Source organism: Artemia sp. Qi Xiang Cuo, chromosome 11, assembly GCF_049724085.1.
Source record: "Artemia sp. Qi Xiang Cuo chromosome 11, ASM4972408v1, whole genome shotgun sequence".
NCBI classification, from domain to species: Eukaryota; Metazoa; Arthropoda; class Branchiopoda; order Anostraca; family Artemiidae; genus Artemia; species Artemia sp. Qi Xiang Cuo.
In genome coordinates, this window is record NC_142804.1 from 6,445,063 (window position 1) to 6,466,905 (window position 21,843).

General features: G+C 35.3%; 1 protein-coding gene across 1 annotated transcript in view; it reads left to right on the forward strand.

Moving 5' to 3' along the window:
• LOC148946578 (uncharacterized) overlaps window positions 1-21,802 on the forward strand; it is a 24,240-nt gene extending 2,438 nt beyond the window's left edge. Inside the window, exons 2-3 of the mRNA XM_089097158.1 lie at window positions 20,586-20,698; window positions 21,659-21,802. Coding sequence (XP_088953284.1) covers window positions 20,586-20,698; window positions 21,659-21,802 — 257 coding nt within the window. The remainder of the gene's footprint in view (window positions 1-20,585; window positions 20,699-21,658) is intronic.
• Window positions 21,803-21,843: the final 41 nt, after the last annotated feature.

Below are 21,843 nucleotides of genomic sequence, written 5' to 3' on the forward strand. Positions count from 1 at the left end.
CATGACTGGCATGAAGACTTAGGCAGCGCGATTGCGCTGCCTATGATAACATCCTGAATTGCCTAATGCTCTTTTATCTACCTCTTTTCATCCGAAAAAATCAGAAAGAAAAATTAACAGAAATTTAAAGTGGAAGGTAGAATTTTTGTTTCAAGAAAAATTTATTTTTCTTCTTCCTACGAACCGATATACATGTCGAGCCCAAGATGACAGTATTTCAAGGAGGCACACTTGTGCCTCTATAAAGAGGCGACCCACCACAATGTTAAGCGATTTCAGGTCCTAGCGGTCGCAGAGAGACAGCGGTAATCGCATTTTGTAGCCCAAGCTCAAACTAAGAAATGTGCAAAATTTCATCCCCCTCCGACTGTATCTTCATGGGTAAAAGTGGGCCGGAAGTTTCGACCCTCCGACCACAGCCCCCCTTTACCGTTGTCCGATTTGGTTGAAATTTAGAGTTTAAGCTTTTCTAGGGTCCGGAAGCTTATCCTCGAAATTTCAGTTCAATCCGATCATCCATTCCCTGTTTTCTAAAAACCAAATATAGCCACTTAAAGTTCAAATTTTTTTTTTTCCTAGCCACGCCTACAGGTCACAGTTGGCAATTGATCTGGGTAAATGCGGACTCATTTGAAGGAGAATTCAGCCTATTAGGGCCTTTTGATATTTACAGATCTAACAAATTATCTCCCGACTTTACATTTATGAAAAACCTCGTTTTCTTATAAGAGCCCATGTTAATTTTTCCCACCACAGCCCCCGTTTAACGTTGTCTGATCGGGCTGAAATTTAGAGGATAAGCTTTCCTGGGGCCTGGGAGCTTATCCTCGAAATTTTCCGCTCAATCTGATCACTCCTTCCCTGTTTTCCAAAAACCAAATATCAAGTTTTGTGGGCATTTGCTTGCGTCAAAAATACATTCAACTTAATAAAAAACATTTACAATTGTGTCTCTTTAGTCCAGCAGTTGAGACTCCTGACTGTCAGTCGGGAAACCCGGGTTCGATTCACCATCAGAGGAAAATTTTTATATACTGAATTTAAAATTTAAAAAAGAAACTCAGCTTCTTTTTTAAATTATTTGAAAAAAATTACGTTTTTTCAAGAGTTAAAGAGGCTGAGGTACAAGGTCGACCCTTAAAACACCCTGTCGAGAAAGAAAAGAATAATACACAATCATCTAACAGTTAGTCAAGCAATAATAAGTAATAAACTGTACAAAAACGTGCAGAAATTATTTGAAAAAAACTACGTTTTCTAAAGAGTTAAAGAGGCTGAGTCACAAGTTCGAACCTTAAAACGTACAGGGATTAGAAGGTACAGTTGGGGGGTTGCCGCCCCCAAACCCCCGCTTTCGCAGCCTTTAAATAAAAAAAAATTTTTAAACTGAAAGTAAGGAGCGACATTAAAACTTAAAACGAACAGAAATTATTCCGTATATGAAAGGGGCTGTGCCCTCCTCAACGCCTCGCTCTTTACGCTAAAGTTTGACTTTCTCAACAACTCTTTTTTTAAACAATAAAAACTTTAGCGTAAAGAGCGAGGCGTTGAGGAGGGCACAGCCCCTTTCATATACGGAATAATTTCTGTTCGTTTTAAGTTTTAATGTCGCTCCTTACTTTCAGTTTAAAAAAAAATTTTATTTAAAGGCTGCGAAAGCGGGGGTTTGGGGGCGGCAGCCCCCCAACTGTACCTTCTAATCCCTGTACGTTTTAAGGTTCGAACTTGTGACTCAGCCTCTTTAACTCTTTAGAAAACGTAGTTTTTTTCAAATAATAAAAGTAAAAACATTTATATTTTTTCAGTAAAGTTCAGTGTGTTTAAACATAAACACAACAAGTAAGTAAGTCAAGTAAGTCATATTGTTCCTGTATGTTTTTAGCCAACCATTTAAAAATCCTTACTAAAATCAAGGTTGAACTGCTGATTACGAATATAATAATCATTTCTATCGGAAATGAATTTCAGCCCCCCCTCATATATGCCAATTCAGGGTATATATTTCTACATTAGGGGGGTAAAGTTCAAATTTACCTCCCATTTACATCACAAACAAAATTTGCCCCCCTCACCCCCCTAATGTATAAATATATACCCTTATTTGGAATATATAGGGGGGGGGGGCTGAAATTCATTTTCAAAATAAATTATTATTATATTTGTAATCAGCATAAAAAAGGCATCGAGTGGTATATTCACTTTATGCGTATGTCAATAATATTATTTGTTATATATTTACATTAATCTCCCCCCCCCCCACACAATTTTTTGTTATAAAAATTTGGCTTTTGACCTTAGATTATATCCAAGCATTAGGGGAGGGGGGGTAAGCACTTAAACTGTAAGGGGCTTAGAAAATACAATAAATGTCTAGGAAAACATTTTCCGAAATAGACGTAGGGGCATTTTTTAGTTTAGTCTTCGGATTCGAGAGGATTATTTTAATACTACAAGGCTAAAAATAATCCATCATCTGTCTTGTATTTTTTTAGTATATTTGCCAAGGTTTTATATGATAATATTTATCTACAGAGCTAAAAAATTATAATTCCTCCTACGTGTTCCTTCTTCCTAGTTGAATAAAGTGTGACTGAACAAATCAAAGCATCGTGTCGTGTGACTGAAGCATAGCACGCGAAATTTGATGAAGGAGATATATGAACGAATTGAAGTATTTGGGTTTTCTCGACACTGCAGACGGTTTTGTAAGTGTGGAAACATTTGATTGTTCACGGGGAAATAGATTGCTAATGAACAGGATGTTGATTCGTTTAAGACGTATCATAAATGTGATTTCAGGACTATAAAATCACTAATAACTGTATTTAAAATGGTTCATTTGCAAAATACCAAAACTGTCCTTTTCAGAAAAACGTACTGAAAGTAAAAAGCAAGGCGTTGAGGAGGGAACAGCCCCTTTCATATAAGGAATAATTTTTGTTTGTTTTAAGGGTACTTTCGAATTATCAGGGTCTCTCGAAAAAGTCAAGTTTGGTTAATGCTAATGAAATAAAATGAAATAGGATGAATATATAATAGTTTAGAAACAAATTTTGGCTATATATTTGCACATTAGAGGGGGATATATATTGCATATATTAAATACATAACCTAACCTACCCTAGGTACCTCCCCCCTAAAATAAAAAAAAACATTTTAATATCGTATACGCAATGCAAACCAAGGCCATGCATTGCCTAGTCTAAGGGGGTTATCATGCCAAAAACGGGTTTTACCATTGTCTTCTCTATAGTGATTAAGCCGAGAAGCCGTGATAATGCAAAAGTACCGTTTTAAGTTTTAATTTCACTCCTTACTTTTAGTTAAGAAATATGTTTTTTTTATTTAATTTCTGAAGGTTTCTTATTGAATACAGTTTTCATTTTGGCGCACTGTACGTGAATAAATAAAACAAAATTTTCATATTAATTTTACTTTTTTTTGGTTAAACGGCTTTCTCGAAATTTTTATCTGACGTAACCTACGAATTAACTTACGTAACGAACTTCTGTATAAGTATATTTTTGTTACGTATATTGGGGGGTTCGCCCCCTAGTTAATACCTCGCTCTCTATACTACAGTTCAAAATTTGTTCCAATTCTTTAAGAATGACCCCTTAATCACAAAGACCGTTAATTAGAATAAATAGCTCTGATGAAAGCACAAAAAAACTTTAGCGCAAAGAGGGAGGTAATGACTAGGGGGCAAACCCAATCATGTACGCATTAATTTTGGTTTTTCGTAAGTTTTGATGTTGCTCCTCAACTTCAGTTGAAAAAATTGTTTTTTTTTGTTTAATTTCCGATCGTTTTTTCTAAATAATGCTGGGAAATCCGGCGCTCCCGCCTCGAAATCTCCCTTCCCCCCATGAAAACTTCCTCCATGGGAAGATCCTCCCACGTAACCCCCGATCCAGCCCCCCCAACTACCAGAAAATTTTCCCCCTGGAAAATTCTGTATATTTCCCAATAACCAATACTATATGTAAACATTGGGCAAAGTTCCTAACTTGCAGACCTTCCCCCGGGGACTGTGAAGGATTAAGTCATCCTCAAAGACATAGTTATTGTATTTTTCGACCATGCCGAACAAAATGGATACCTCAAAATTTTGATCAAGTGACTTTGGGAAAAAAATGAGTGTAGGAGGGTGCCTAGTTGCCCGCATTTTTGTTGATCACTTAAAAATGGCATTAGGATTTTTAATTTCCGTTTGAATGAGCACCCCTGCTATATTTTTGGATCACTGGGTCAATACTATCGCCACTGGGAAAAAAAGAACAAAAAAACAAATAAACATGCATCCGTGATCTTTGATCTGGCAAAAAAAACAAAATTCCATATTTTTACAGATAGAAACTTAACATTTCAATAGTAGGGTTCTCTGGTACGGATGGGGTGATTCTGATTAGAGTTCTTTTATTTTCTTAGTTAATTTTCTTGGGATTGATCTAACATCACCTCTTGAGCGGTTGGGGTGAGGTAGGGTTGATCTGAAGTGCTGACTAATTTTAATTTTCTCTTTCCCATCATTTCATTATGATGGGCCGCGAAGGGAAGGGGGTGTGGAAGTGATGAAATAGATGGAAGATATGTAATTTTGGGTGTGTATTTACTAATTAGGGGGGGGGGGGGAATATTGATAAATTGTTAATCCGGAAAAAAATTCTTAAATAAAAAAATAATAAAAATATCGGATACAAAATTTTGCATGCATACCCGGGGTCCTTTAGACCCACCCCCCTAATGTGCAAATATATAGCCTAAATTAATTTCTAAAGTTTTACATTTTTAATAATGATTATGTTTAGTTTCTTATATGGAACCGAGCTTAACTTTCCGAGCGAATACGATAAAGAAGGACTGATTTGAATTACCAATTAACTCAAATTTTCTCTGTCAATCATTCACTATGATGGGGCAGGACGGTTAGGGGGGTGTGGAATATATTATTTTTCGTTCATAATCTCTAGATGATATTTAGACTACTTGGCTAATATCAAACCGTTTTATTTATACATGTGCTCAATATAGCCAACCAGTTGGCTATCAAAAAACAGTCTAAGTATACACGAAAATATAAAATAGCGAACTAGTTGGCTACTGAGGTGAGTCTATGTATATACAGACAAGAAAAATATTACTTTTCGTTCATAATCTCTAGATGATATTTAGACTACTTGGCTAATATCAAACCGTTTTATTTATACATGTGCTCAATATAGCCAACCAGTTGGCTATCAAAAAACAATCTAAGTAGAGACTAAAATATAAAATAGTGAACTAGTTGGCTACTGAGGTGAGTATCTGTATATACAGACAAGAAAAATAGCTAACTAGGATTCTTTGCCATAAAGAGCTAAAATCAATTTTTTTAAGGAGGGGGGGGCAAGGATAATGGTGTTTAATGGTGTTGACTGGACTTTATTTAGTGAAAAGGGGTAAAAATAGGGTTAGAAAAGAGCCCGTCAGGATTAACAAAAAATGTAATTATTTTAGCAGAGTGCAAATTATGGTACTAAAGGTTGAGTCTAAAGGAGCTAAAAGTAATTTTTTAAGGTGGGGGGCAAGGGTGTTGACCTTATTTATTGAAAAGGGTGGGGGGTAAAACGAGGGTTAGGGAATTAGAAAAGAGGTTGCCTCAATTAAGAAAAATGTTAGTATTTTTGCAAAGTGATAATAATAATTTATTTGAAGTGCCCATTAATTTAGATTTTCTCTTTTCCTTCATTTTACTTGGATGGCGGGGACAGGTCTTAGGCAGGAATACGGAATATATATATATATATATATATATATATATATATATATATATATATATATATATATATATATATATATATATATATATATATATATATATATATATATATATATATATATATATATATATATATATATATATATATATATATATATATATATATATATATTTGGTGGTATCTCCATTGATAAGCCCTTTTCAGTAATTGAATGAATGAATTCAGCAATAATTTATATTCAAATCCATCACGCTGAGATATGTATACACTAAAAACTTTATTTAGGAAAATTTAATAAAAAGAGATAATGCAATTGTTACTGAAACAAAACAAGAACGAGCAATATCTTGAATTTCTTGCAAACAAGAGCATGTTTGGGAGTAACGCGGCAAATATTGTGCTGGCCTTCTTCCATTCAGCCTGTAGCGCAAACACATAGCCTGAAAAGAAAATGTATTATTGGTAAAGTTTCTTTCTCTTACATTAGGTCTTCATGGTAAATGAGATCTAATAGCCAACTGGTTGGCTAATCTAAATGTGTATATAGCTGAGACTTTAATAGCAAACTAGTTAGCTAATTCTAGGCTCTAATATGTATTAGAAACCTTATTGATAGCCAACTAGTTAGCTAATTTTACACGTGTAGGCTATTAGAAACTGTATTGATAGCTGACTAGTTGGCTATTTTAAACTAAAGTTTATGTATACATTGGACATTAATAGCCAACTAGTTAGCTAATTCTTATATTGTATATACAACTCTAATATTAGCTGACTAGTTTGCTAATTAAGGCTGATTTTAAGATTGTATATATATACACGGTTGTTCTTATTAGCCACCTAGTTGGCTAGACATTTTTTTCTATATATAATGCTTGGCTAAGGTTTTTTCTTTATAGGAATAGACTGTACTATTTTCATTTAGCTGTATAGTGGATGTCCCCTATATAGGGGGGGGGGGCTAAAATTCATTTCCAATAGAAATGATTATTATATTCGTAATCAGCATAAATAAAGGCATCGAATGGTGTATTCACTTTAATCCGAACTCAATAATATGATTTCATAAAACTTTACCACATCAACTAGGCTACTAAGGATTCACTTATAATTGATAGGATTGGATCATTAAGTTCAATATACTTTAATGAGGTATGAGCATAAAAGAAAATTCCACACTTATAATTAGAGATTATAATCAGGCACTTGCTGGAAAATGGACTACCAATTAGTCCACTCACACTTTTGCCTCAAACAAATGCTTAGAAATTTTGAATTTTGGCGAAGTCTTAAAATACGAATATATTTAATAACCATAATTACTTGTTTTGGTTTTAATTTCAAAATATATTTCAAAAAGTCAAAACATAATAACTAATTTTTCGAGGCAAAGAATTAAAGTTGGTTCCAAATAACTCTGAAACCTGAAGCTGTACAAAAAAAGGAAATAGTTTGGCCATGAATAAACAGTGCACAACATAGATGGGGTATGTCTTCTCTTATAGCCCGCTCAGACGCACAGGGACGTAGCCCTGTTTTGGAGTTTGGAGGGAAGATAAAAAGAAAATACTGACAAATTTTGACACTTAAGCTAAATTAAGATAAATAAAGTACGATAAAATTGTAAAGGAGAGCTTCAAACTTTAGGGGAGGGAGGCCTCCCCTTAGCTGCGTCCCTGCAGACACATGGAGAAACTCTCACAAACCGATTGTTACCATGGGAAAGCAGATTGATTATTCCTGTGGTAATGGTCTTGTCCTAGAGACATAGCATTTCCCTTGGTACCGATTGGTTTTGGATGTCATCAAGCAAAAATTAATAAAGCCTTTTTGAAAGTAGAAAACTTGTCAACTTCTCGAAATTTGTGGTTCTTATTCAGAGCCATGAGTTTTCATTCAACACAAGTAATGCTTTGTATTCCACGAATTTGGAAGAGTAAGATAATTAGCAAGAAATGCACATGTCCTAGAGATATAACGGGCACAAGAGCATGTTATCTGTTCAGTTTGAACAATTTTCACCGCGTAAACACTTTTCCCCAAGTACCAATCAAGATTCCCATACGTCTTAACGGACCATTGTCAAACCGAGACTGTTAACTTTTGAATCAACTTGGCGAAGTGATAAAAGACTTGAGATTCTAAATGGTATTAGGCTAATACAAATAATCTCTATGAGAGGCAAAGCTTGCCCAAATAATTTCGATCAAATAATTAGTTGTACCCACAACCTTTGATTGTGAGAAGAAAAATATTGGGTACGAAGGGCCCCCTCAGGGCCTGAGCATTTTCGTATAATTCAAATAATTAGTTGTACCCACAACCTTTGATTGTGAGAAGAAAAAAATTGGATACGAAGGGTCCCCTCAGGGCCAGAACTTTTTCGTTATAATTCTTATTTTTTATAAGCATAGTAAGTGAATTTTGTTCTCTAGTAACACCCTAGCGCGGAAATATATAGTACAAAATATATATTTCCCATTTTTTTTGTTCTTGATTGTGTCACAACCAGTTCAGTTTACTGGTATATGTGTTTAAGCAAAAGTGAGGCTGATGGCTTGAAGTAAACATGGCATTTTTGAAAAAAAAATTATTATAAATTGTATTCAATTGGATCACGATGGATCAATGCCTCTGGATTATATAACTTTAACAAAATGAAATTAGGCTGCAATCCAATAGTAAATTTCAATCAATATTCTATCCCCTTTTTAGCCTATAGCCAAAAATAAGAGAAAATGGTACCGTCTTGAAGGGCTCATAAATGGATTATTTTTCTTGTTTGCGAATTTTTATTCAATCGTCTTTCGATAATTGGTCATGAATCTTTTTTAATGAATTTACTCAAACAAAGTCCAGTTTGGTCACCATCCAAATTAGACTATTTTGCATCTTAGATCATGGGCTTTTATAAATGGTGTAGAAACAACTATTTAAAGTAAAATTTTAATTCATCTAAAAAAGTTTTTACCCAAATTAAGCCAAAGTTGTGACCAAGTTAGATCATTTTTTTCACACCGGAGATGGTAGTATGGCAATTTTTAGAAGAAATTATATAGTAATTTTCGATAAGTTTACAAATATACAATTGTTGCTCCTTTAATAGCATATAATACTCTTTAATATTATATTTAGAAATGTTGGTATGCGGCTCAGTTTCACCTCTGTGGTGAATAACTATCTCATGTTAATGAAAAATTATGAACGGAATATGCTAAGATAATCGTAAATCGGGGTCGTCATAATATGTTCGGTCTAACAAAAATTTATTCGACTTTTTGCGACCATACTCTTTGTATTTAGTCTTTATCCTTTTCATTAAGAAAGCGATCTGAATCAAATCGGTATTTATTTTTTATGGTATTTGAAGTCTCTCCTTTATTTGCCACGTTTTTACCTCAATATGGAATGAATCACTTGGTTTGGTGCTATTTATCTTAGGTTTACTCTACCCAATCAAACAGTTCGTTGTAATGAACTGTAAGTAAGAAGCGACCCGGCTCAATAGTAACCGGAACACTAGAAAAGGGGATTTTGATACCAATAGATACATCAAAAGAATCAGATTTGTATGCTGATTTCAAATATATAAGCTTCATCATGTGTAGCCTTACCCATCAAAAGGGACGTTCCTGAGAAAATTTGCCTTATTTTCGAAAAAAGGGGGAGACACCCACTAAAAGTCATAGAACTTTGATGAAAATTCCACCGTCAGATTCAACGTATCAGAGAACCCTACTGTAGAAGCTTCAACCTCCTATCTGCAAAAATGTGGAATTTTGTATTTTTTGTTAAAAGAAAGATCAGGGATGCGTGTTTATTTAATTTTTTATTTATTTGCCTAATGTTTACATGTAGTATTGGTTATTGGGAAGCATACAAAAGGTTTAAGGGGGGATTTTTCTGATGTTTTTGGGGTGGGGGTGGGTCGAGTGTTACGTGGGAGGATCTTTCCATGGAGGAAATTTTCATGGGGGAAGGGATATTGCTCTGAAGGGCGCACTGGATTTCTCAGCATTATTTAAAAACAAAACGATCAGAAATGAAATAAAAACACAACAATTTTTTTCAACTGAAAGCAAGGAGCAACATCAAAACTTAAAACGAACAGAAATGATTAAGTATACGATTGGGTTCGCCCCCTAACCATTAACTCGCTCTTTACGCTAGAGTTTTTTTTGTTCTTTCATCAGAGCTATTTATTCTAATTAATGGCATTTGTGACTAAGGGTTCATTCTTAAAGAATCGGAACTAAATTCGAACATTAGCGTAAAAAGCGAGGTATTGACTTCCTTATGAAAGTTCGTTACGTAAGTTAAGTCAGAATAAAATTTCGAGAATGTTTTTTAGCCAAAAAAAAGAGTAAAATTAACATGCATATTTCTTTTTAATTATTCATGTACGGTGAGCCAAAATAAAAGCTGCATTAATTAAAAAAAGATCAGAAATTAAATATAAGAAACAAGTTGTTTTTAAACTGAAAGTAAGGAGCGACATTAAAACTTAAAATGAACAGAAATTATTCCTTATATGAAAGGGGCTGTCCCCTCCGCGCCACCTCGCTCTTTACGGTAAACCTTGGCTCTATCTCACAACTGTGTTTTTGTAAACAATAAAAAACTTTAGCGTAAAGAGTGAGGCGTTGAGGAGGGGACAGCCCCTTTCATATACGGAATAATCTCTGCTCATTTAAAGTTTTAACGTTGCTTCATACTTTCAGTTAATTTCTGTTCATACTTTCTGTTTTTTTTTGTTTAATCGTCAACAGGAGCTTATTTCTGAAGTGTCCTTAAAGCTGGGCACTCATCACTGTCTCATCCAGTTGTTCTATTGTGTGTGATAGTGGTATTCACTCTTTTTTTGTGCAATGAACTTTATTTCTTTTCCTAATTTTTTACTCCGCTAGTTTCTACTGTATCCGTTTTCATAAATACATCCGGTCATTTTTGAATTAAAATCAAGTTGCAATCAATACATGGCTAATTGGAGAAAAAGCCAAGACAGATAGTCCGAGTGAGGGCCACAGCTGCCATATATATATATATATATATATATATATATATATATATATATATATATATATATATATATATATATATATATATATATATATATATATAAAAATATATAGACGCTTCTTCGTCAATCGAAACTACCGTCATCATGCAAGTGCTGTAAAGACGGAAACTGTGTCATTTAAAACATCATTAAAATTGAAAAGATACATTTTTTCACAAAAAAAGACGAATTTTAGAAATCCTAAAGAGCAGAAATCAACTCCTATGACCGAAAACATACGTTGTGTTTTTTACCGAGTGTCTCTTAGAGGTGTGTAGGATAACAGCGACGAACATATTGGACGGTAAAAAAATGCTCGGTAAACCAAACACCTACAGCAGCAATGGAACCACCTATTGTCTCTGCAATAAATGATCATTATCTTAACGTCTACGCCAAGACGGCGGCCTATGAAACTAAACACATGCTTACACACACGAAGTAATAAATTAATTTCTTTTCCTGGGAAGAGACAGGGCACTAAAAAACGAAACAAAAACTAGATAGTCTGATTACAAAATGCCATGTCGGGAGATGGAATCCAAATTTGCCCCCGACTTCAACCCTAAAAGATTCAAAACCTATTTATTCTGAATAAAAGAAGTTAGTGTTATTCTACTTGAAGTGCTCTAAAATAAACACCATTTTTACAACATTTGAATTCATTTACACAACGAAAATATTTAGCAATTGGCTTTTAGAATAGCCTCTAATTTAACTACCTCCTCCCTCCTTTGCCTGTATTTGTATTAAATTTACGTAATTATAGAGGAGGAACCGGTAATACAGTGTTTTTAAGTGGGTAGGGGGGGGGGAGGGTCAATTTGTGTTTATTTAATAATTTAAATGAAAATAAAAAAGGCTATATTCAATGAACGAATACGAAATAATTAGTCACAAACTTGCTTCTAAATTCAACTTAACTCAAGAATTTAATCAATTGAGAAGCAAAGTCGGTTTTTGCTGCCACGCAGAAGACAATAAAGTGATTCCAGATTGCTTCAGACGCCCCCTTCTGCATTAGTTCAATACTTTGTCTGCATTCGAATAACAACGGAGTAATTCCAAAGAAAGTTAAGAACTTATTAAATTTGACCTACTTTTTGTATCCCAGCAATGATATAAGGATTTTTCTCATTGCTTAAAAACTGATTAACATTAATTGTTAATTAAAACTGAATAACAGGTCATATCTTTGATCTACTGTTGAGTAGTAGGTCATATCTTTGTTTCACAAAAATAATCTTTATCTTGGTGCAGTGAAATATTTATATTTGACAATATTACTATTTGACAATATTCCCGCATCTACAATATTGCTTTGGATGGGTGTTATCAAATTTTCGTCCACCACTGGGTTCCGTGATAAATAATCTGGTAAAATGTTGGTACGGCCTTTATATATATCGGATTATATGAATACGCTTGAAGACGGAGTACCCATCTTGTCAGGCTCACTGACTTATTTTGCATTGTATACAACCAAATTAGCGATTTTTGATCTACTTGCAAACTTTTTTGCAAGCAAAACTTTGTGAAAATATTCGGTAAAAACTATAACTGCCAAGTATTCAATTTCAACCGTTGAATATTTTCTTTCTGCCTATGGCAGAGATTGGCTGACATATTGAACCATTGATTCTTCCCCCTCAAAATTTATGTTTAATAGTACCGCTCCAGTTCCATATGCCGACGTGTCTGTTTGCAAACAGAATTCTTGCGATAAATCTGGTAATTTAAGTACGGGAGATTCCAATAATTCCTTTTTTAGTGCATTCAGTGCTTCTATAGCACCTGGTGGATGTTCAAATCTACCTGATTTTAAAAAAATATTTGTCATAGGCTGAGTTATTGTCGCACAATTCTTCATTTACCGTCTGAAATAGCTTAGCAAACCGCATACTGATTTACAGCCTTTTTGATCCTTTATTTGTTTGAAGTGCTCTTTCACTGTGAACTTTTCTGGATATGCCGGAATAATACCATGATTTATCGAATGTCCAAGAAAGATCAATTTTGGTACCACAATTTTCAGCTTTTCTGGTTTTAGTTTTAGCCCTGGCTTTTAGAGTTTTCCTAGTATTCTTCTAAGACCAGTTAAAGGGTCTTCTAGTTGTCAGCAAATATATTCCATCATCTAAGTAAGCTAATGTATTCCTTTTTCTTCCTTGTTCTTTGTCTTTTAATACTAAATTAATTAGTCGGCTAAAACAGTTTGGACCAAATAATAAGTCAAAAGGCATATGTTCAGACAGGAATGTTCTTCCATCGTCTAAAATTGCCAGTGCTATATATTTAGTTTCTGGGTCTATTCCTATTTGCCAAATTCCTGCTATTAGATCAAAACTAGTACTGTGTTTGGATCTTCCAAACGAATGTAATATCGTATTTATTCGTAGCAATTTCATAACATCTTTTACCGTGACTGCATTTAGCGCGCTAAAATCTATGCATAGTCTCTAGGTATTGTCTTTCTTCCTGACTATTACTAGTGGAAAACATCACTCACTAACACCCTGTTCTTCCATTTATTTTATTTGGTTATCTAGCCATGATTTTAAATGGTAAGGGGTTTTGTATGGTGACTTTTAAATTAGAGGTCCTTTTGTTGGTATTTTGTGCGTAATCAGCTGAGTTAAACCATAAGCCGCTTTGTGTCTTGCAAGCGTCCATTTATAATTCCATAGGATGTTTCCCACCTGGGTTTTAGTATTTTCTGGTAAACCGTTTAAATTAAACTGCTTTACATCAGTTTTTGCCATTCCTTAATTTTCTTCGGGTTGTGGTTTTGGCGAAATTTGCTCCTGACTTGTAAACTTTATGCTTAATTTTTGACTGCCTAATGATTTTTATCTGCATTTGAAATATTTTCTGCTGATCCTAGGGCTACTTGGTTTAGTTCTACCTTGGCACTTCTTAGAATTGATAACTTTAAACATGCAATATTTTTCTCAATTTTAATGATTTGATTTTCCACGAAAATTGTGGGATTCTCCTCGAAAACTTAGGTCAGTATAAATTATCAATATAAATATATTGAATTGTTATTTCAAGTATTTGTGTTTTTTTTTTATAAAAAATCTTGCATGTTGTGTTGTTCAAGCTATAGTCTATATTAATGCTTTATAAATTCCAATTCAATGAATTCCAATGCTTGTGTATATACGTTGTGTCGGGGTTCCACCCCTGTTTCTTTTCTTTTTAGAAAAATGACCCATTTTCTTTCTGTAATTATATTTGCCTATAAAATAATTTTCAATCCTAAGTTGAATTCTGGTTGCTAAGTTAGATTCTTTCGCAATAAGTAAGCTTTGAACTAAATTCTATTTTTGAATTCCTGGTCTGTGCCATTGAAAGGTAAAGTTAACAAAAAGTAGAATTGATTTTGAATGGGGTTTGAGAGGATTGGCTGGGCCAAGCGAAGGTCCACCCCTATGAAGAGTTGCTGTACAAAATGATTTTTTCAGTTAGTCTGCATTTATACCCCGTTTGGGGAAGCCTATTCTTTTTGTTATATGTGACCTTTGGAAGATTACAAGTAAGATATTTTCTACAACTGTGTACTAATTTTCCAGAAACCCAGAAAGGATAGGAACAGAGTTACGAGATACCGTCATTATTATATTGACAGGGGGTCGTTACCTCAAAGGAGATAGTTAGAGATTTTTAGTGGTGATTCGGGTCGGGTACACTCTTGGCCTTAAAGTGGCTGTTTGACCGCTCGATCACGTTATCATACCCTGGGGGCAGGGTATACTGTAAATTGGGTATTAACAAACCCTGTATTTACAGAACTGTTGTGGTAAGCGCGGGGATCCCATTGTAATATTTGGCACCGCCGGGCCTTTTCCCTCCAGTAAGTGGTGTAGCACCATTTTTGCACCAATATGTTATGACACCCGTACCTTACAACCCCAGCACTGGTGGCAGCAAGAAAGGGCCTATCAGTAAACCTGGTAGTAAAAGAATTCCGTTTTTTCGAAGAGACAAGTTGAGTTAGCCTACATTGTATCCTATTGCGGTTACATATATAAAAAAATCGCAAAGAGAATTTTTTTTTATCTGGGCTGTGCCTAGTTAGATAAGTATAAGTAATAATATTTAAGAATCAATATACCACGCGAATAATTAATTTGTGAAACAAGGGAGGCTGCGCCCCCCACGTAGATTCGGTAAATTAAAACGCAACAATTTTTCACGAAAAGATATAAAGAGACATTGGAAAAAGGATTTTCATTTAGACGAAAGACGTTTAATAAACCTTGATGTAATGGCGGACAAACGTATAATTCAGACAAGATTTACCGCGGTAAAACAAAAATTATATTCAGACCCACAATTGTATGTGACTCCCGCTGGAAATACCCTAAGAAAAACACCATCAGATAGAACCATGTATCACTCAGGGGGTGAAATAGACGTTTCTGACACTTTTGAAGGGGAAATATTCAAAACAAAATCAGTAATAGATCGATCTCCGGTACAAACCGTGGAGGAAGAAAAGAGTTTGAGGCAGATTCAAAAAGAATTATTCCCAGAGAGAGAAACCCAGACAAAAGAAACAGTGGCGATAATACATGAAGAAAAATCATTATATGAAAATACGGGTAGAACAAAACCAACTCACCCTTCAGATGAGGTACAAAATGTAGGGGAGTTCCGGGTAAGAGAAAATATACGAACGGACTCAGAAAACGAATGAAGAGGATATAAAGACAGAGAGAATCATAGTAGGCCAAGTAGCAGGAGTAATAGAAGCTCAATTTCTAGCAGGGGCTCACGAAAAAGTATTCAAATAGATACGACACAACAAATATTAAATTTCACGAAAGAAGAAAGAATAGCCAGAGAAAGAAAAGTGAAGGAAGATAGAAAAGAAAGAGAGAATATCAGAATAGCTAGAGAAAAAAGGAAGAGGCTGATAGAAGAGCCAGAGAACAAAAGGAAAAGGCTGAGAGAATAGCCAGAGAACTAAAAGAGAAGAAAGAGAAAGAGATAGAGTAGCCAAAGAAAAACAGGAAGAGGCTGATAGAATAGATAGAGAACGAAAGGAAGAGGCTGATAGAATAGCTAGAGAACGAAAGAAAGAGGCTGATAGAGAGGATAGAAGAGAACTAATGCAAATAATTGCAGGGAAAAATTTTCAAACGTATAATAGAACCGCATGGGTTAGAAGCCAGGAAAAATATACAACTTCGTTGACTACGGGGGAAGTGGAACCGGCCGATAAAACAAATTGGGAGGCTGTGCCACCCTGTCGGAAAAACGAAATGCTTGATACGCGTGTTCGAAATATTGATAATCCACAGAAATGGGACGCAGAAGTAAAAAGACAACATAATATTGAAAATAAGACGTCCGAAAATGATTTTTCAGGAAAATTTGCAGAAAATAGAAAACTTGAGAACACTTTTAATGAATATGAGACGCTAACAAGTGCAGGCCAAAATGAAATACTTATTGTACTAAAGAAAAATAAGACGAAATTTATTGTACGCACTTTTCCTCGGAAAGTTCGAGAAATTTCAGTACAATATGAAAAACAAAATGTCGGAATTCAGTTCCGATTTGATAACCGAATATTTGTTTCTACGGTAAAAGTAAAGAGAACTAAAAGAGAGAAAAAAGATGCAAAGTGGAACTACAATAAAGAAAGGCAGTCAAAGATGGATACTGGAGTCCAATTCAGATCTCATGACGATTTATTTAATGCTACTACAAAAGAAAAGAAAACTAAGAGGGAAAAAAGAGATATTAAGCGGAGCTACAATGAAGTAATGCAGTCAAAGATAGTGGACACTGGAGTCCAAATCGGATTTAACGATGATTTATTATTTTGTACGAATGACAAAACTGAGAAACGTAGAGATGAAAAAGAACAAATAAATACAAAAAAGAGACAGAATTTGGAGATTCAGTCTGCAGTGGCGAAAAATAAAAAAATGTTGGATGGGCTTTGCCTTGATAACATAAATAATAGGGGGGACAAAGAGGTCGAACACCCATGGGGAACAAAACAAGATGATTATAAAATAGAGATGAACGACCCACAACGAGTTGGGGGAAAGTTGGGAGATATTGAATGCCGAGTTGGATTGGAAAAACTTGGGAAGGAATCTGAGATTGGTATTATCAACTCGAAAGAGATTTCGATCCTTTATGAGGGGGAGGAATCCCTTGGGGGAAGATCCCCTGCGGGAAGTCGCAAAAGATAGCCCTTTTCCTCAATGCACAACTGGTGGACAAGTTGTGATCCCTTTACCGAGGTTTTGCCTCTCTGATCTGAAGTCCTTGGGGGATACTCTCTCCCAGTCACTTCACATTTCACCCAAACCTTTGTCCAGTAACCCTATTCATAGTTTTTACTCTTCATGGGAAACGACAATTATTTCCGGAAAATTGTATTCAGTGGGAGATGTATCCTAATTTCAACTTCAATTAGCATCAACGCGTATTCTTCATTTAATTATCCCAGGGGAAGGAACCCAGAGTGAACTGATTAGTAATTCGCACAAACTTTTAGCTGATTTCCCTGTACCCTTATCGTTTTCACAGGCCTTAGCATTTTCGGCTTTAGATTATTTGGAATTATGACAAGGGGCAACTTACAGTTTAATTAAGATATGGGGTTGTTTCCACAGATGGAAATTCAGAGGCTAGTACAGCCAATTTTTCATGATGGCTGGCATCATCGAATGTGCCAGAAACTGATTCTCGGCTCCTCTCAAATGTAAATTCGTGAGAGCGAGAACATTTGTGTTTTTGATTGTGCTGCGCCCGATTATTTTCTATAAATCTTGGGGACTTCAATTTTCAAAACCTAATGCGGATGCTATACGATAGAGACCATGGTGGTTCTACGGTAGAGACGTGTGGATGACGACGGATCCTGAGCCAAGCGGTGGAAGTACAGGCACTGGTGGAAGAAAGAAGAGAAGATATAAGTTTGGTGATTTTGAAGTTAAGTGTTATATTTGTAAGGATGGACCTGCATGGCGCATGGGTGGTAATTTATCTTACGGGAGGAGGTGTTGGGGTTCCACCCCTGTTTCGTTTTTTTCGGATAAATGACCCATTTTCTTTTCTGTAATTATATTTGCCTAAAAGATAATTTGTAATCCCAAGTTGAATTTTTGTTGCTAAGTTAAATTCCTTTGCAATAAGTAAGCTTTGAACTAAATGCTATTTTGGATTTCCTGATCTGAGCCATTAAAAGGTAAAGTTAAGAAAAAGTAGAATGGATTTTGAATGGGGTTTGAGAGGATTGGCTGAACCTATGAAGAGTTGCTGTATTGTGTTGCATTTGTGTTTTTGTTCATAAAAAAATCTTGCATCTTGTGTTGTTCAAGATATAGTCTATATTAATGCTTTATAAACAGTTAATAAAATACTAATTGGAATGAATTCCAATGCTTGTGTATATACGTTGTGTTTTGGTTCCACCCATGTTTCTTTTCTTTTTAGAAAAATGACCCATTTTCTTTTCTGTAATTATATTTGCCTATAAGTTAATTTTTAATCCTAAGTTGAATTCTGGTTGCTAAGTTAGATTCTTTTGCAATAAGTAAGCTTTGAACTAAATTCTATTTTTGAATTCCTGGTCTGTGCCATTGAAAGGTAAAGTTAACAAAAAGTAGAATTGATTTTGAATGGGGTTTGAGAGGATTGGCTGGGCCAAGCGAAGGTCCACCCCTATGAAGAGTTGCTGTACAGAATGAATTTTTCAGTTAGCCTACTCCGAGATATTGTTTGGGGAAGCCTATCCCTTCTTCGATAATTGATCTATGGAAAATTACAAGTGAGATCTTTTCTACAACTGTGTACTAATTTTCCAGGAACCCAGACAGGGTAGGAACAGAGTTACGAGATACCATCATTATTATATTGACAGGGAGGTTCGTTACCTCCAAGGAGATAGTTAGAGATTTTTAGTGGTGACCCGGGTCGGGTACACTCTTGGCCTTAAATTGGTCATTTGACCGCTCGATCACGTTATCATACCCTGGGGGCAGGGTATACTGTAAATTGGGTACTAAAAACCCTATATTTACAGAACCGTTGTGGTAAGCGCGGGGATCCCATTATAATATTTGGCGCAGCCGGGTTCTTTTCCCTCCAGTAAGTGGTGTAGCACCATTTTTACACCAATAAGTGATGAAACCCGTACCTTACAACCCCAACACTGGTGACAGCAAGAAAGGGCCTATCAGTAAACCTGATAGTAAAAGAATTCTGCGTTTTCGAAGAGACAAGTTGAGTTAGCCTACATAGTAGCCTATTGTGGTTACATATATAAAAAAAATCGCGAAGAGAGAATTTTTTTTTATCTGGGCTGTACCTAGTTAGATAATAATAAGTAATAAAATTTAAGAATCAATATACCACGCGAATAATTAACTTGTGAGACAAGGGAGGCTGCGCCGCCCACGTAGAATCGGCAAATTAAAACGCAACAATTTTTCACGAAAAGATAAAAAGAAACATTGGAAAAATGATTTTCATTTGGACGAAAGACCTTTAGTAAACCTTGAAGTAATGGTGGACAAACGGATAATTCAGACAAGATCTACCGCGGTAAAACAAAAATCATAGTTTTGAGATAAACTCTCGCCTAACAAAAAAAAAAGAAAAATGTATATACAAATATGTGTTTTTTCTTATGTATACAAACGCTTATGGTTTATTTGTGTATTGATATAAAAAATTTTCTTTAGACCACAGAACTAGTTTTTTTAAAATCAATTTTTGGTTCATTTTTGCCGTTATACGAAATTTCGATGCAACTTTAGCCAATTTTTGGTTTATGTATTATGCCAATATCAACTAATTTCTGATGCATTGCAAGAACTTGTAGTTATCTCCCAATACAAATTTCTTTGTATACAGGACCTATACGTGTACCATGTCCGAAATCAACATCAGCAGCATCCATTAATTAGTGAGAATTTACTACCAATTATAGACTGATAAGTGAATTTAGATCAGTAATATTCAGAGCTTAAGATGCATAATCAGATTGCAATGAGCGCCTCAATGGCGCTCATTAAGTTAAATAAAATGTAATATGTTGTGTTAAAGGGAAGTATGTGGTTACTAAACATTGTTATGCATAATTTATCCAAGGCATTTCTAAACTCAGAAGATAAATATTGGGCCATAAAACATAACCCTACAGAAACCAATTGAGGTTGTATGCACAGAATGACCGATAAATAATGGCAGAATAAGAAGCATATTCAAGTTATTTAAATTTGATGTTCCAAAAGTAAAATATTTAGAGTTGGGACAACTCTTGCTAAAGGGGGAGGTATTGTGGTAACCACATAATTAAGCAGAAATAATTTAGTATGAAATAAAACATTTATAACGCAAAAAAAATACAAGATGCAAAGTTTGGAAATACCAGTTTTTATCAAGATAAAAGAACGCATCCAATAGATGGGATGTGTGGGCTTGAAAGAAATTTGCTCAATAACCACTTTCCTGGCTAAGTATGTAAATTGGCGGGATAAATGCGGTTGAGATTTGAAATAAAAGCTGAGATTTTTTAGATCGAGGACACACACACCTTTTTACCGGGCTGATCTCTGTCCGTTTGTTTGCTAGAAATACCTTGGAGTATTTGTTCGAATATCGTAAGTGTTCAAGTATTTTATTGTATCGTAGATTGCTTATAATTGTGAATTATCTTGGACCAAGAGTTCCCATTGCATATATATTTACACTCTGTGTGTTGGTGGATAAATAAAAGTATTATGTTATAGCCAACTTCTATACAACTTTATTTAAGCTTCTCGAGTGTATCCGAGTCGGTACGCTCATTGTAATTAGTCAAGGGCTAAGGCGCACGCTACCCCAAGGTACTCACCTTAGGACCGTAATTATACCCTCAACACAGGGTAGATTGACACACCAACCAAACCCTGCGTTATACCACTTGGTGACAGCTGGGTGGCAACTATAAAATTACTTTACTACGACCTCAAGCTTACTTTACTACAATATTAAAACTGAAGACGAATACAAAAAAATCATTATATGATTCAACACCTCGCTTTTCACGCTGTAGTATGTTAATACTTTTAAAAGAGCTTCTTGTTGTTTTAGTTAATCAACCCTTATGTTTCAGGAGTCGTTCTTAAGGAATTGGGACAAAATTAAACTTTAGATGAACACTGAGGTGTTGAGGAGGGGACAATCGCCTTAATATACGTGATCGTTTTAAGTTTTAATGTTGTTTCTTACTTTCAGCTAAAAAAACATTTTTTTTGTTTAATTTCTGATCACTTTTTAAGTATTGTCAGGAAATCTGGCTCCACCTCCACGGAAAAATACCCCTGTCCACGAAAGTATCTTTGACTTACTTGACTTAACATTCTTGCTCAGCAGGTTCACCAGTCTAGAGGGAACTAGTTGACAGTGCTGTCAGTCTTCTCCAAGCCGCCCTGTCCAGCCCTGTAGAGGCCTCATTTGGATCGATTTTGCGGTTGAAGAGGCGTTGATTTATACATCAGCCCATCTGGTGTGCGGCCTCCCTCGAGGACGTCTCCAGACAATCAAGGGATTGAAATCCGATATGATCCTTGCAGGGGAATTGGGCGGGAGGCGGAGTAAGTGGCCGTACCATCTTAGAGAACGAACTTCTACTTAGGTAGAGAGATTCGCTAACTTGAAGGTCCTCAGGATCTCAGTATTGCGGATCTTTTTATACTATTTGAAGCCTTCGACTCGACGCAGATTTATAGTTTGGATTGCATTGACCTTTCTTAGCTGTGTATGGGTTATCGGAAATGTCACAGAAGAGTACAGCATGATGCTTGAGACTGTGGCGTTGTAGATACGGGTTTTTGTAAGGCGACTAATTTGTGGTTTGTGGAAGACTGCTCTCGGGAGCCGTCCGAATACAGAGTTTGCCTTAGCTAATCTGGCTGAGATTTCGGCGTCAAGTGTGCCATTTGATGATATAATTGATTTGAGATAAATGAACTGCCTTACCACATCAACAGTTTGGCCGTTGATTGC